The sequence below is a fragment of the Schistocerca cancellata genome, chromosome 3 (genome assembly GCF_023864275.1).
Source record: "Schistocerca cancellata isolate TAMUIC-IGC-003103 chromosome 3, iqSchCanc2.1, whole genome shotgun sequence".
In the NCBI taxonomy this organism is placed as follows: Eukaryota; Metazoa; Arthropoda; class Insecta; order Orthoptera; family Acrididae; genus Schistocerca; species Schistocerca cancellata.
In genome coordinates this window covers 26,073,945-26,087,738 of record NC_064628.1, presented here as the reverse complement: position 1 = coordinate 26,087,738, position 13,794 = coordinate 26,073,945, and the positions used below count along the sequence as shown (strand labels likewise).

At 38.2% G+C, this 13,794-nt stretch overlaps 1 protein-coding gene across 1 annotated transcript in view; it reads right to left on the bottom strand.

Moving 5' to 3' along the window:
• Positions 1-1,038: 1,038 nt before the first annotated feature.
• The window catches only part of LOC126176828 (nucleolar protein 11), an 85,480-nt gene continuing 72,724 nt past the window's right edge, over positions 1,039-13,794 (bottom strand). The window contains exons 8-9 of the mRNA XM_049924011.1: positions 8,172-8,503; positions 1,039-1,197 (exon numbers count right to left, since the gene is read on the bottom strand). Coding sequence (XP_049779968.1) covers positions 1,072-1,197; positions 8,172-8,503 — 458 coding nt within the window. The 3' untranslated portion in view covers positions 1,039-1,071. The remainder of the gene's footprint in view (positions 1,198-8,171; positions 8,504-13,794) is intronic.

Below are 13,794 nucleotides of genomic sequence, written 5' to 3'. Positions count from 1 at the left end.
TCTCATTTTTGGGTTCACGGAACGAAAACTGGATCTAATCTATTTGCCTAGCTCGCTCTGCGCATAGCGCAATTGTGACATGACGCATTATGCATGTTTGGCCTATGAATAGAAACATTAGACACAGACATAAGAACAGCATTGGTTGGCTTATCTATAAAGTCTAGTGGTATATCTCCTCATTCCTCCTTATACTTATCCTTTGCACTCATGGACTTGGAATGGACCTTTTCTGTGCACTGTCTACTTCATCACTCAAAAGTGGACAAGTTGGACTTGTATATATTTAGGCAACTTCTTTAGGTTTCTTAACTTCAAAACCTCATAATAATTACGACCAATAAACGCAAGCTATGATTTGAGATTGTAATTGGTAGAGGAATTGAAGCTTTCAACCAAATAGTTTATTTATGATTGTGTGATAAAGATTATGAATCTGACATTTTTCTTTTCAGTATTTCTGAGCAGAAAAAACAATTTTTACCAAAGACTAACTTCAACATGTACAGTTCTGCATTATTTGCATAAAAATATTTGTATAGAGAGCAATGACAGTGCTTCCCTTCCCCTCCTGCCTCCCTCACATGGACCTCCCCCCCCCCCCCCCCCCCCAACACCTGCAGACACATCCATGTCGCCTGGAAACGCTTGTTCCTGCAGGACAGGCAACACAGCAACCACATGGAGCCTAAGAAGCAGTTGTGATTGGCTGGCACCTGGCCCCTACCATTCAACTCGCTGAAGCATTAATCACAGAGTAATTTTAATCAGCTAATAATAAATATAGTTCTAAATCTCGGAATAATCTTTCTACTCAACTTTACAAAAATGCACAACTATACATGCTTGTTCATTTATACATCATCAAACTAGTATAGCATTTTCCTATTAATCAGATGAGTTTCTTTCTTTATATATATAAATTTCTTACCAATCAAATAATGGAAAATCTCATACCCTCTCAGTGGTGTGGGACTATATCACTGAGTAACCAAGGCACATAGAACTTCTAAGGTTTTTTTAATCACACAAACAAAGTAAATTTTAACATTTATTTTCAACTACAATATATTAATACAGGCGAAGTGTTTCAATTGAGTATGCTTTGTTACTACACTGTCGTTTCTTCAATGGTTTTCCTGCTTTCAGCCTATGAAGAATTGCTGCTGATGTCTCAAGGTCCTTCATGCAGCTCAACTGTAACATAACACAAATAGAGAGTTTAGTTTGTAATAAAATGATTTCTTGAATCAATTACAGTTATCAGCTATTTACTTCAACTAAAATACGCGATACTGATAATGATCAATAGTAATATACAGCAACATTATGGGACATTACTGGTTCAACAATTCTTTTACTGAAATGTGGGGCAGGTACAAAACACAATAGCTAAAGTACGGAAACTCAGGTGGTGGAAGGGAAGATAAGGCAGTTCCAACTATTAAAAAGAGATATTAGGGGGACCAAAATGTAATGTATTTTTTTGCATTAAAATTCAAACAGATAAAGTGCTAACAAGTTTTTATTTTTAATCAGTTATTTAATTGCTCTCATTATCAACAACCTTTTGTCGTCTAGTATGCAAATTTTTAATTCCAGATCGATAAAAATCAATTAGTTTTTGAGAAAAGTATCTGAAGATGGCATTTTGGGCATCATTCACATTTCACTTTTTTTGCCACTCAGAAAATGTTGTTGCTAATGGAACAAATGGAAATCCAATGGCGCAAAATGGGCAAATATGGTAGGCGAGGCAAAACTTCCCAACCCAGTTCATTAATTTTTTCTAGGACTTGTCCTGCATAGTGAACTCTTGCATTATATAGGAACTGAAGTTCCGGCATTGTCAAATAGTGGTAAAGCACTGTGAGCAAATAAGGAGCAGAGGAGATAATGTAACTCTTCATTCAAAAGCAGACACTCCAAACTTTCTGAGAACATATTTGGAATTATCTGCAATTAATTATGAAATAATTGACATAACTGAAATAATTCGGACCCCTCAATATTTCAGTTATCTATTTTGCCTTAATGGCTGCAAAATAAGGAACTTTTAATAATAAACTTTATTGCTTTATTGTCTTTCCCCGGTAGCTGAATGGTCAGCATGATGGATTGTCAATCCTCTGGGCCCGGGTTTGATTCCCGGCTGGGTCGGGGAATTTTCTCCACCCAGGGACTGGGTGTTGTGCTGTCATCATCATCGTATCATCCTCATCGACTGCAGGTCGCCGAAGTAGCATCAAATTGAAAGACCGGCACCCAGCAAACGGCCTGCCCGACAGGTGGCCCTAGCCATACGATTAAATAAATAAATAAATAGCTTTATTTTTTATGAATCAGATAATACCGCTCACTAATCAATTCAGTCAGTAATTAAGATTTAAAATAATTTAGAATCATAAAATTTTTGTTTCAAGATGGATGCCATACTTGTAAAGAAGCGATTTCAGATGACATTCAGTCAGTAATTAAGATTTCAAATAATTTAGAATCATAAAATTTTTATTTCAAGGTGGATGCCATAATTGTAAAGAAGCGATTTCAGATGACGCATAGTAATAATATCCATGTACATTTGTGAATTATTAATCTGAAATATTTTCCATAAATCAAACAATACTTGAGCCTTGCGAGTCCATGGAAAACTGTAAAATCTAACCCAGCCAAATTTCAAAGCATTAAGTAGTTTTATAATTCACGTCATGTTCTTACATCTGTCTTTAAATAGCCACCCCTACCCCAAATACACATATAACATCTCTGTCACATTGTGTCAGAGTCTGTGACTGGCAAGCACTTAGCTAACATCTAAGTGCTGGTTAAAGTGAAATTCTGCACCAAAATATGATAGGTGTGACACATATGTTTGTAAACAGACTGAAACTAAGTAATATCTTTATGTCTTAAAATCTTGGGAGAGCTAATAAATACACAACTTGAAAGTGTTATGATCTACTAATTCTGTTCATTGGAAATTATTGTTAATGCTGGTGATAATACTCCAAGTTATTTAGGGTGCAATTTACTTTCCTGTGTCTGTCACTGTACATTACACCACTGACTTTAACCAATACTTTGATGGTGTTTAGTGATTGGGTGATTCTTCGTCCATATGCATTCCCAAAGGAAGAGATCCGCATGCCTGTAGCTGTATAAATTGTAAATTGTAAAACTGGAACTAGCCATCAACTACAGTATACTGCAAATTTGGATTGGCCATTTTTAAAATTCAATTCCACGATACTTTTTCAGTACAGCAACATATGAGACCAAGAGGTTCGTCAGAACCGAGTAGAACCGCTAACCAAAGCAGACCATCACATGTTGGATAAGAAAGGAAAAATAAAGCAGCTTTGTCCTTGTCAAAAGAACAGATCTTCTAACATGATTTAGGGAAATCACGGAAAACCTACATCTGTATGGCCAGACAGAATTTTAACTTCACTCCTCCCACACAAGAATTCAATGTTTTAAACACTGTGCTTCCTTGTTTAGTAAACGAAAAGATGAGAAGGATAAAGAATTACTGTAATTTGGTAGCAAGTTGATGGCGAAAGACAAGTGCATACTGGAGTTTCAGTTCTCACCTCTAAGCTCAGAATCACTATGGTTTTAAAAAGAGATATCCAAATAGTGTATTTATCCGAGCATAAGATGACCAAGAATATACTACGCCCCTATTTTTTTAAAGAGACATTTTTATTTTTAAAATATTCTGATTATTCAAAATTACAAACTGTTTTGTTGGCACAGAGTATCTGCCTAGAAGTTAACGTTACACCTATTCTAAACCTATACCATTTATTGTTGTGTACATTTTGATAATACAAGGAGAAATAAGATAAACAAAAAGAAATAGTTTACATCAATTTTTATCTTCACTTCCTTCTTTGCTTACTACCCAAGACAGTGGCATCTCTATTTCCTAGAACAGGACCAGCAACAGTTATGGCACTGTGTGTCTACTGCAGACAAGTTGGCAAGATATTAAGTTTTGTGTAGTCAGTGGGATGATACTTTCACGCAAACAATGACAGGCAAGCAAAGAGCCAATGAATTTCCCACACTGAAACTGAAACCATTCTCTTCTTCACTGTTGTCACAAATATTTCACTGTTTTTCTGAATATGTCACGAATTATGAGGCTGTGATTAGGTTGGGACCTGATAGCACAGCAATATTTACTGCCAAAGGAACAAGCAGTAATTAAACTTATAATCTTAGCTGTCACAAATACTTGGCTATTACTACTCCCTCATTGGCTGCCTAGAACCTTCAGCTGACAAACCTCCTTCGTTTCCATTATATCTCATGGTGTGTGCTGACAACACTGCTGCACAACACACACACATATGCCACTGGGCCTTAACTATACTTTTACCTCTCCTTTAGAAATAAGTACTATTTTGAGTATTTGTCCAATTTTAAAGTCAGTTCAATTCCAATTGCAAATGGATTCAGGCAAACTTCAGTTCAAAATTGGTAGAAGTACATAAAAAGCTGAGGTACAAAGTATACATTCCCATGGTTGGTAGCACACGAAATCTGCTGCCCACTTACCATTCCCCTTCCCACACTCGTTCTAATTCTTCAAAATAAATCTGCACATGACCCCAACTGGCAAAGCAGGATGACCCCTATATTGATCTTTTACACAATGTAAAAACATTGACCTCAGCAGCAATAATTCAATCTGTGAATCTAAGACAAGCCTCTATTTTTGAATGATGAATTGAAGAAAAAGCCTTGCCCTATAACAGAGTAAATACAATAAATTCATGCGATGAGACAAGTACCAAATTTCCTGCTATTATGTTCAATACTAACTTTAACAGTCATGTATTGGGTACTCCAAGTGTAGATCATTTGAGTGTGAGGTTAGTGTTGGTCATGCCAATACAGAATGCTGGACAAACTTTCACATCTACTCATACACAATTTCTGTAGTCTCACAAGTTGCCTCCCCTTGAATGCGAGAGTTGGTTAGTTGTGAGGCTACAAAACCACCAATCAGATTTTATGATGGGACCATGGTGTACAAAAACATCCTCATGGATCTTACAGAACTTGAAAAGCATACATCTAAGACGAAATGAGTTGAAGATGTTGCTGTGGAAGCAAATGAACTTTTTTTTTATAAAATCCAATTAATTTCAATTTAGAGCAGTCTTCAGTAATATGAACACCATCCCATGAATATTCTGGTAGGCTACCATTTAATTTGAGTTGAGCTGGTGTTATTCTAGACTCTTTGTTGCATGTAAACTCATTTAAGTAGTTACAGACTGTGGTTTATTTAATAAGTGCATCTGTATTCTGCATAGTCCAATGTGTAGGGGAAAGGGTTACACAGTCAAGAAATTCTGGAAACTATCAAAATTAACGAAGTTCAGGTTCATCCCAAGTCAATACAGTAAATGCGTCATTCATGGATCGCAACCAAACTGAAAGTTTCCAGTCACCACACTTCAAGAAAGCAACATTCATTTAGTGAAAAATGTTGGCAGAAAGGGGGAGGCTTGATGTGCATTTCTGGTGTGTCTACAAACACATCAATTCTATACAGATTGACACCCAGACCAGCAACTGAAGGCGGGGTGCCCTGATGCCGCACATCAGGTACAATAAATCACAACCACTTTTTAGGAATTTGAATATTTGCTCTTATGGCCCTTTACACTTTTCAGTTTTTCACTATATCTTTTGCTACTCCTGATTCAAAATTCAGAGTAACTAATTGTGCATTCCATTACTTGTAAATATTTTATTTCTCTCTCCTTTTTTGGCTTTTGTTTCAAAAAGTATTTTTTTTTTCAAAAAGTTACAGCCTTTTTTCTCACGTGGTATTAATTTTAATTGTACAGCTCTTCATTTCACAATAATGATATAAATATCACCATATTTTATAAAATTTATCATACTTACAAGATGGAAGTAAATAACAGGATATCCAACCACTGCTCATACTAGATGTGCAATAAATGGTGACTGAGACACATTATTTGGTTCAAGTCACTGCTTCTTGGATTTCAAAATGCCCCCAGTCAAAGAAAAATCATATCCACCTACACCAAGGCAATTTAACAATTTACACAGTGGCAAAAATGCCAGTGCTATCTTATCAATCCTACCAGCATGACCTAATATCATGTGGCTTCTTCCTGTTCTCAATGATCACAGAAAATGATTGTGCTTTTTATTTGAAAAGCTTTCAGCAACCTACATCAATGTGCTGAACAACATTCCAACCCCCCCCCCCCCCTCAAAAAAAAAAAAAAAATTCCACAGAAGGGATCTTGAAAAGAAAAGAAAATGTAGATTGCGAAAGGCAAATATAAGAAGCATTCAAAAAGAAACGAGCCAGAGGCAACAAACAGGAATGGCCCGCCAACAAACTAGACAGACGAATGGGAAAGGATGGACACGCACAATGACAGACGACCGAGCAAGACACCAAGAACAACAACACGCAAGAAGCAACGGGGTCACAATAAAAAACCTCATGAAATCAACAACGTCCACTTTTCCACGGAAATAAGCAAAGCAAACACAATGTCTGTAAGCGATATATCGAGAGACTCACGCGAATATCAGACTGCCTCCCTGAGTGATGGGCAGGCGCTTAAATGCAAGATAGGGTACATTGCTATTTGCCACTGGGACCACGTGCTCTACAGTGGCGCTTTCACATTATACGTGGGCCAGGAGCGCGCACAGCCAAGGCTTATGCTGCGACCTCTAGTGGTAATCAAGGTCCACGCCGTCTGGTGCGGATTTGAAACCTGCGGCACTCTGTACCAGAACAAGTGTCTCAACAGCCGAGACACAGCCAGGGTCAATACTTCTTACATACAGGTACTGGTTTTTGTACTTATCCCTCTGGCTTGTTTCTCTTTGAACACCCCTTATACTTTCCACTTCAAAATCTATAATCCCTACCTTAGCAAAACCCCAGCTGAAATACCCATGGACACTACAGCTCATACCAGCACTAGTTCTCAGCAACACCTTCACAGGTAGGAACATCTGCCGGGTCTAGCCCAAAAATTAACCTTCCAGGCCATAACCTCCCACAATTCTGACCTCCCCTCTATCACTGTTAACCAAGCCGAAGTGGTAGTGTTCTCTTTATTCATTATCTTTCCCAACAACCTATCCATCTTGCATTATATTAAGTTCTATCTTCATCCTATTCCTCTTCTAATAACGTTCCCATAGATCAAACCATTATCAATTATGTAGGTGCTGCAGTGTGAGGTAAATCAGTTGTCATGCATACCCGCTGTTGCCAACTTTAAACTCGGCTTTTCCTGTTCCCCTACTGCTCTTCCTCCCCTATCCTTTGTTTCAGACATTCTTCACTCTTCCCATCCTAGCCTCTGTTAATTGTATTTTTAACTCCTTCTTTGACCTCCTGTTCCTTCCTTGCTACCCCCTCCCCTTTTCTCTTCTTCCTCCTTCCTCCTCTTCCCCTCAACCATCCCCAAATATTTTACCTGGTTCCAGGACCCTGTGTTTGTGTTCCCCTCTCCCCCAGTTACCTCCAATTCCGCAGCCCTCTTCGAATCTTATTATTGCCACTGTTCCTACCTTCCTCAATCTGAAACACTACTTACCAGTCATGATGCAGCATCACAAATAAGTCTTGACACTGATTAACTTCCATTTAAATTACTTAACTGATCAAAGATATTTGTGACTTTAACGAACAAAGTAACTATAGTGGAAGTTGCATAGCACTAATACTAGAGAATAGTAACACATCATTTTTCTTTAATTTTGAAAAAAATGGGTCAAATAAAACAGAAATGTGTATGTTTGTACTTTCAAAGATTTTGCTCTGAAAAAGGAATTGGAATTCCACAGTTCCAAAAGCAATGAACTTCATATCTGCCTAATCACAATCAATACTTCATCTAACAGTCAAGTGCTGGTATACCATCATAATCCTGTTCAAAGCCTAAGAGCCACTTAATTATGCATGTATGGGTGCATGAAGTATACACAAGTTCAAATATCTTTTCAGTTGATCTAATACTGTATAATATACAACTCAAAATGATACAGTCACGCACATCAGATATGAGCCAACCATTTTGCTACTGCTACATTATGCATTATTTGCTCAAAGTCTCATGAATTAGACAAACAGCTACTGGACTCACATTTCCAATGACAATCTGATGGAAGGCGGCAAGTAACTGGGCAACCTGGTTGTCTCTGCTGAGCAGCAGCTGCTGATAGTGGGCATCAAGCACTGTGCACGACCAGTTCAGCAGCCGAACATCAGTCACGTCTTGCTGCAGCTGGTAAACTAAATGACGCAGCAAGAGTAGCACCTCATCCAGTGGAAGTGTGCGCAGATGTGCTGTCAGTTTTGCATCACTCACATGAGCATTCAGAGCTAATTGCAAGAGATGTGCCCTACCAGGAGGACATAACGGCTTTATCTTCATAATTTTGTTGGTTCCAATGTCTGCATCATCATCCAGAACACCTGCAGAAACGTTAAAAAAAATGACATAAGCAATTCATCGAAAGAGCTAGTTACAAATGCAAATTCGAGTGGCATATAAGACTCACTGTATTTATAATATAATAATTATGTGAAGCTACACAAAAGGGATTACAATGTATTTCTTAGTTTCAAAATGTAAGCCATGTAGCAAAAGCTGCAATTACAATACTGAAGACAGTAAACAATGAACCAGATTCTGAACACTATTAGGCACATTTATTTTCACAGTCAAGAATTGGAAACAGAAAGAGCCACACATGTAATGAGTCCAATCAGAATCCTAAATGTTATTCACCATATAGCAGAGATGCTGAGTCACAGATAGGTCATAATTAAAGCTTTCGTCCATTAATGCCTTCATCAACAACAGATGACTGGCGCGCGCGCACACACGCACACACACACACACACACACACACACACACACACACACACACACACACACACACACACAGAGAGAGAGAGAGAGAGAGAGAGAGAGAGAGAGAGAGAGAGTCACGCAAACTCTACTCGCGCACATGACTGCAGTCTCAGTCAATTGAAACCATACTCGAGCGGCAGCACCATTGCATGATGAGAGTGGCAACTGGGTGGGGGTAAAGAGGAGGCTGGGGTGGGGAGGGGAAGAGATAGTATAGGGGGGGGGGGGGGTGGCGGACAGTGAAGTGCTGCAGGTTAGATGGAGGGCAGGGAAGAGGTGGGGAGAGGGGAGTAGTGGAAAAGGAGAGAAATAAAAAGATTCCAATGTGCCTTGCTGTGCTCTACAGTTTTATGTTATTTTTGTGAGATATAACAACACTACACAAATCGAGTTACATGCCAAATCTATGGATTTCACATGCCTATTTACACATCTAAGCAGACTTCGGTATTAACTTTGTGTCTGAATAAAATTGTGTGTGTCAGATAAATTCACTTTCTAAAACTTGGTTAAAAAACTTTATGTAAACTTAAATTTGTTTCTCGTGTCAACTGTATCAATACTCATGAACAACTCAGGATATATTGTGTATTGTTGTATGGTGAATGCAGTGAAAGACATGTTTTGTGGTACAGCATCAGTTGTAATCTACATTTGAGCTTTGTACAGTTTTAACAGTAGTATCCCAGTTTAAAAAAATAAATAAAAATTATAAATCATCCACTCCAAATTTCAGTGTCCAGCTATGTGAATAATGCATACTTTTGAACATTTTTGAAAGATGCAAATATTGTGCATAATATATTTCATAGTGAATCAGTACTTGTGATTTACAGTTACTGTAGCACAGTAACAAAGCAAGGTGGGCTTATCCTACTCACTCTTATACCACTCCTACGCCAAAATTACTTTCTTTTTCCTTTTCTCATCTCTTTTCATTAGAAGAACATATATGATAGTTACAGGAAATAACTTATTTCTTACTCAAGCAACATTTCATTAAATTTCATTGTTCATTGTTTGATTTACTGATTGCTGGTGACAATAGTATATTTAGTTCTGAAGAAACGATTTAGGTTCCCTTCTATGACCCTGAGGGACATACATGACTATAGAGGCACACTAATTGCTAGGGATAACAATAAATAATGGGCCATTCTGGAAAAGCCACATCAGCTGGTTCAGAGATATTATTCCTAAAAGCTATCAACTACAGCACAACAGAGGGCACCACACTCTTGGTGGAGCCATTGAACAGGACGCTTTGCTGATTGCTGGTTTTCAGTGTTGCTACAGATGAAGGCAAATGGAAAGAGTCACCACAGTTCTAATGGAAACATTTTTTTAAAGACATATTCTTGGTTTTCAATTATTACAAACTGCCTGCATGTCAAATTTCAGTGCTGCTTAGAAACTGTTTGTTTCGTGATTGACATAGCTCACTTAAAAGCCCACTTTCTCCGATTTTCAGTAAGCTTTCTTTTTTTCTAAAAAAATAATATTTCAGAAGTTATACATGTGCAAAACTTTTGTGCCATAATTGTGTATTACAATTTTCTGTTTCCAAAACTGTATACTTTCACTTACTTAACCAGTCAGTTTGTTAATTATTCAAATTAGGAGACTTAACATTTTAGAGACTTCTTAGCGAACCTTGGGAATTCCAATGCACATTAAAACATCACTCTCATAAATGGTACCTATTATTTTTTATTTTCTAATTAAACAGCTATTGGTTAATCAATCTTACTTCACTGGCTACTGCACCGTTGTCACTTTTACTTTTCTGTCTTTTATGTTAACATTTTGAAATGGAATAGCTTAGTATTTTACCAGTCTGTTGTTTTATGTAAATGCATGTCTATAGGTAGGTGTTGGTATTGAGCCACTAAGTCAGTATTTGGTAGTTAAAAATGTATGTGGTTTATGAGCATTCAACACAGTGGTTACCATCAGTTAAATGTGTACTATATTTATCTAAATATAAGACAACCCCCCCCCCCCCCATTTTTTTAAGAGGCTCCTTCAGAAATTTTTATTTTTAACATGTTCTGACTACTCAAAATTACAAACTGTTTTACCGATATAAAGAATCTGCCTAAAAAAGTTAACATTATACCTAATCTAAACCAATGTCATTTATTGATTGTCTGCATTTTGATAACACAAGGAGAATAAAATAAGCAAAAAAAAAGGTCTACATCAATTTTTAACTTCGCCCTTTTCTAACTACAGTGTCCCGTGGTGGGACGGTGCATGCAGAAAAAAGGAAGGCACCCAGGGAACATTGCACAATGGAAGTTTATTTGACAGGCAAGCAGGCAAGAAAACATGAACAACAGAAAACAGAATCTCCATGAAATAAAGTATGAGATTGTCCTGATCTAACAGAATAACTGCCACTCATTCAATAAAGTTCCAGGAAGGCACGAGAGAAAGCACACAGTCTGGGATCACAGGTTACTCAGCTGCAGTCAGGTTCGGAATTGGTCATGATCTAAATCGTTGGTTGCGCTGTCACTGTCTTGGTGCTATTGCATTGCATCGGTGCCTAATCACAGTACTTGGATTCAGAGTTGAGTTCAGACTCAGCATCAGCTGGAGAGCTGCAGGCAGTGGTCCTATAGAGGCCACCCGACATGTGGATGCCAGGAAGTGTTCAGCACAATGTAGCTTTGCAGATGTGAGGTAATGCCGGCTGTGTTTGGTGATCGTAGTGCCCTCGTTACCACAGCAGTTGTCACAGTGCAGTGGAGCTGCATCAGCTGCAGGCATCTGGCAGAGAGGCAGTCCACAGAGCAATGCTACCGTATTTACTCGAATCTAAGACGCACTCGAATCTAAGCCGCACCTGAAAAATGAGACTCGAAATAAAGGAAAAAAAAAATTCCCGAATCTAAGCCGCACCTGAAATTTGAAACTCGAAATTCAAGGAGAGAGAAAAGTTTTAGTCCGCACCTCCAAATCGAAACAAAGTTGGTCCATTGTAATACGAGACACAATTTAGGTTGAATGAATGACGATACACCTACAGTAGTTTGGTTCGAGTTGTAAGCTTAGCAGTTAAGCTTTACCAGGTAGCCCTTGCTATGCGTCAGGCACTCTGTCCGTATTTATACGGGTACCCTTCCTTTTTCATGTGCTTCGTCTGGTTTGAATCGATTGCTTATTTTGCTTTGATCTGATAAGTGCCGTTTTCTTTGTTATAGGTGTTTACGTCACTCTAAGCTGAAAATGCATTACTGTACTGTGTCATGCATTGTTTGTCGCATTCTGATAGTGTGTTTACGGCCTGTCGCCGCTCGCGGCATGGCTTGCTTTTGTGCGCGCTACCACCGTTTACAAAAAAAAAAAAAAAAAAAAAAAAAAAAAAAAAGGAGAGGAATCGTCTCATTAACGAAACAATGGAAAGAGACTACTATTTTTGTTACTTACACTGCTGCTTTCTTTGATAATGATCAACAAGAACCAAATAATAGACTGCGTATGATAGAACATGTTCTGAACGAGAGTTAGGCGAAAATTTTTCTCCGTTTGAAAATCTTTGCGGCCGCTTCTTTAGTACATCAAAATCTGCACAGAAATTAGAGTCATCTTAGATTTTAAAATCTAGTCAGTTGCCGTGCTTCATTTCTGACTGTATCACTTTTAGGCATAAGAATAATACGAATATAAACGTGACACGATAGGTATATTCTTCCGCGTTTGCTGTTGTCTCACTCTAGTTTCGTAGTTTATTAGGCAGACAGGATTTAAATGAGATAGCAGCAAACACGAAAAAATACATGGCAAAATGTTTATATTCGTATTATTCTTATGGTGAAGAGAATACTGTATGTGATTCACATTTCATCAGGTTCCTATTAGCAACCATCTCTTCTCACAGGTAGGCAAAAACTCAGAACGTAGAGTTGGCCATATTGACAAATATCCCAAACAGTCTTGCCAGTCGGATTTTCGTAGTATATTGAAATTCTGCTACATTCGAAGATGAACAATACGGAATTTATTTTTACTTTGTTGGATAACGTATGAAAATGCAGTGGTTGAAACTCGGGGCGGAGAAAAAAGCTCGTCTTCCACCTTTTTTTATATTTATTTACTGACGCAGAGGTTTAGGCGCCAGTATTTATCTTTGTGCCTACAAATCATGCCTGTGTAGCGCTACATATATTCGACGGCAGAAGTTAGTTGTGGCGGCACCTACCAACATTTTTAAGAACTTCCGCTTGCTTTGCACTCGATTCTAACCCGCAGGCGGTTTTTTGGATTACAAAAACCGGAAAAAAAGTGCGGCTTGGATTCGAGTAAATACAGTATGTGGCATGTGTGCAGGGTCATCAGGCACCAGCTAGACAATGCATTCCTCTTCCTTTTGGAGAGAGATGGTGAAGCCATCTCAACAATTCAGTAATCTGTTGCACCCCTATTTTTAATCTTCATCATCATCATCATCTTCATCTTCATTTGTAAGCATACTGGAGTTCCTACTCATCCTACAGTATGCCATCTTCTGAGCCATCCACAACATTGGCTATGCAGTACTTTCTAAGGACCCAGTGGCCCAGCATGGGTATTGAGAGTTTCTGTAACTTCCCACCTGGAGCGAAGGCTTGGTCTCCTTGGCAAAGCCACTCATTGTAAAGCTGTCTGTCACAGGTGAGCCTTAAAAGGTCTATTCAAAACAACATCCATTACTTGAAGTTGTGAGGTGATGCCGACAGGAATTATTACCTGGTCTGTGTTGTTATTTGCTAAGAGATCCTTAACTTGCTGGGTGAGATATCCCATCAACAAATCCAGCATCAAAATTTTCCTTCTATTAAGCAAAGAAGCCTGGTTTTCTCTT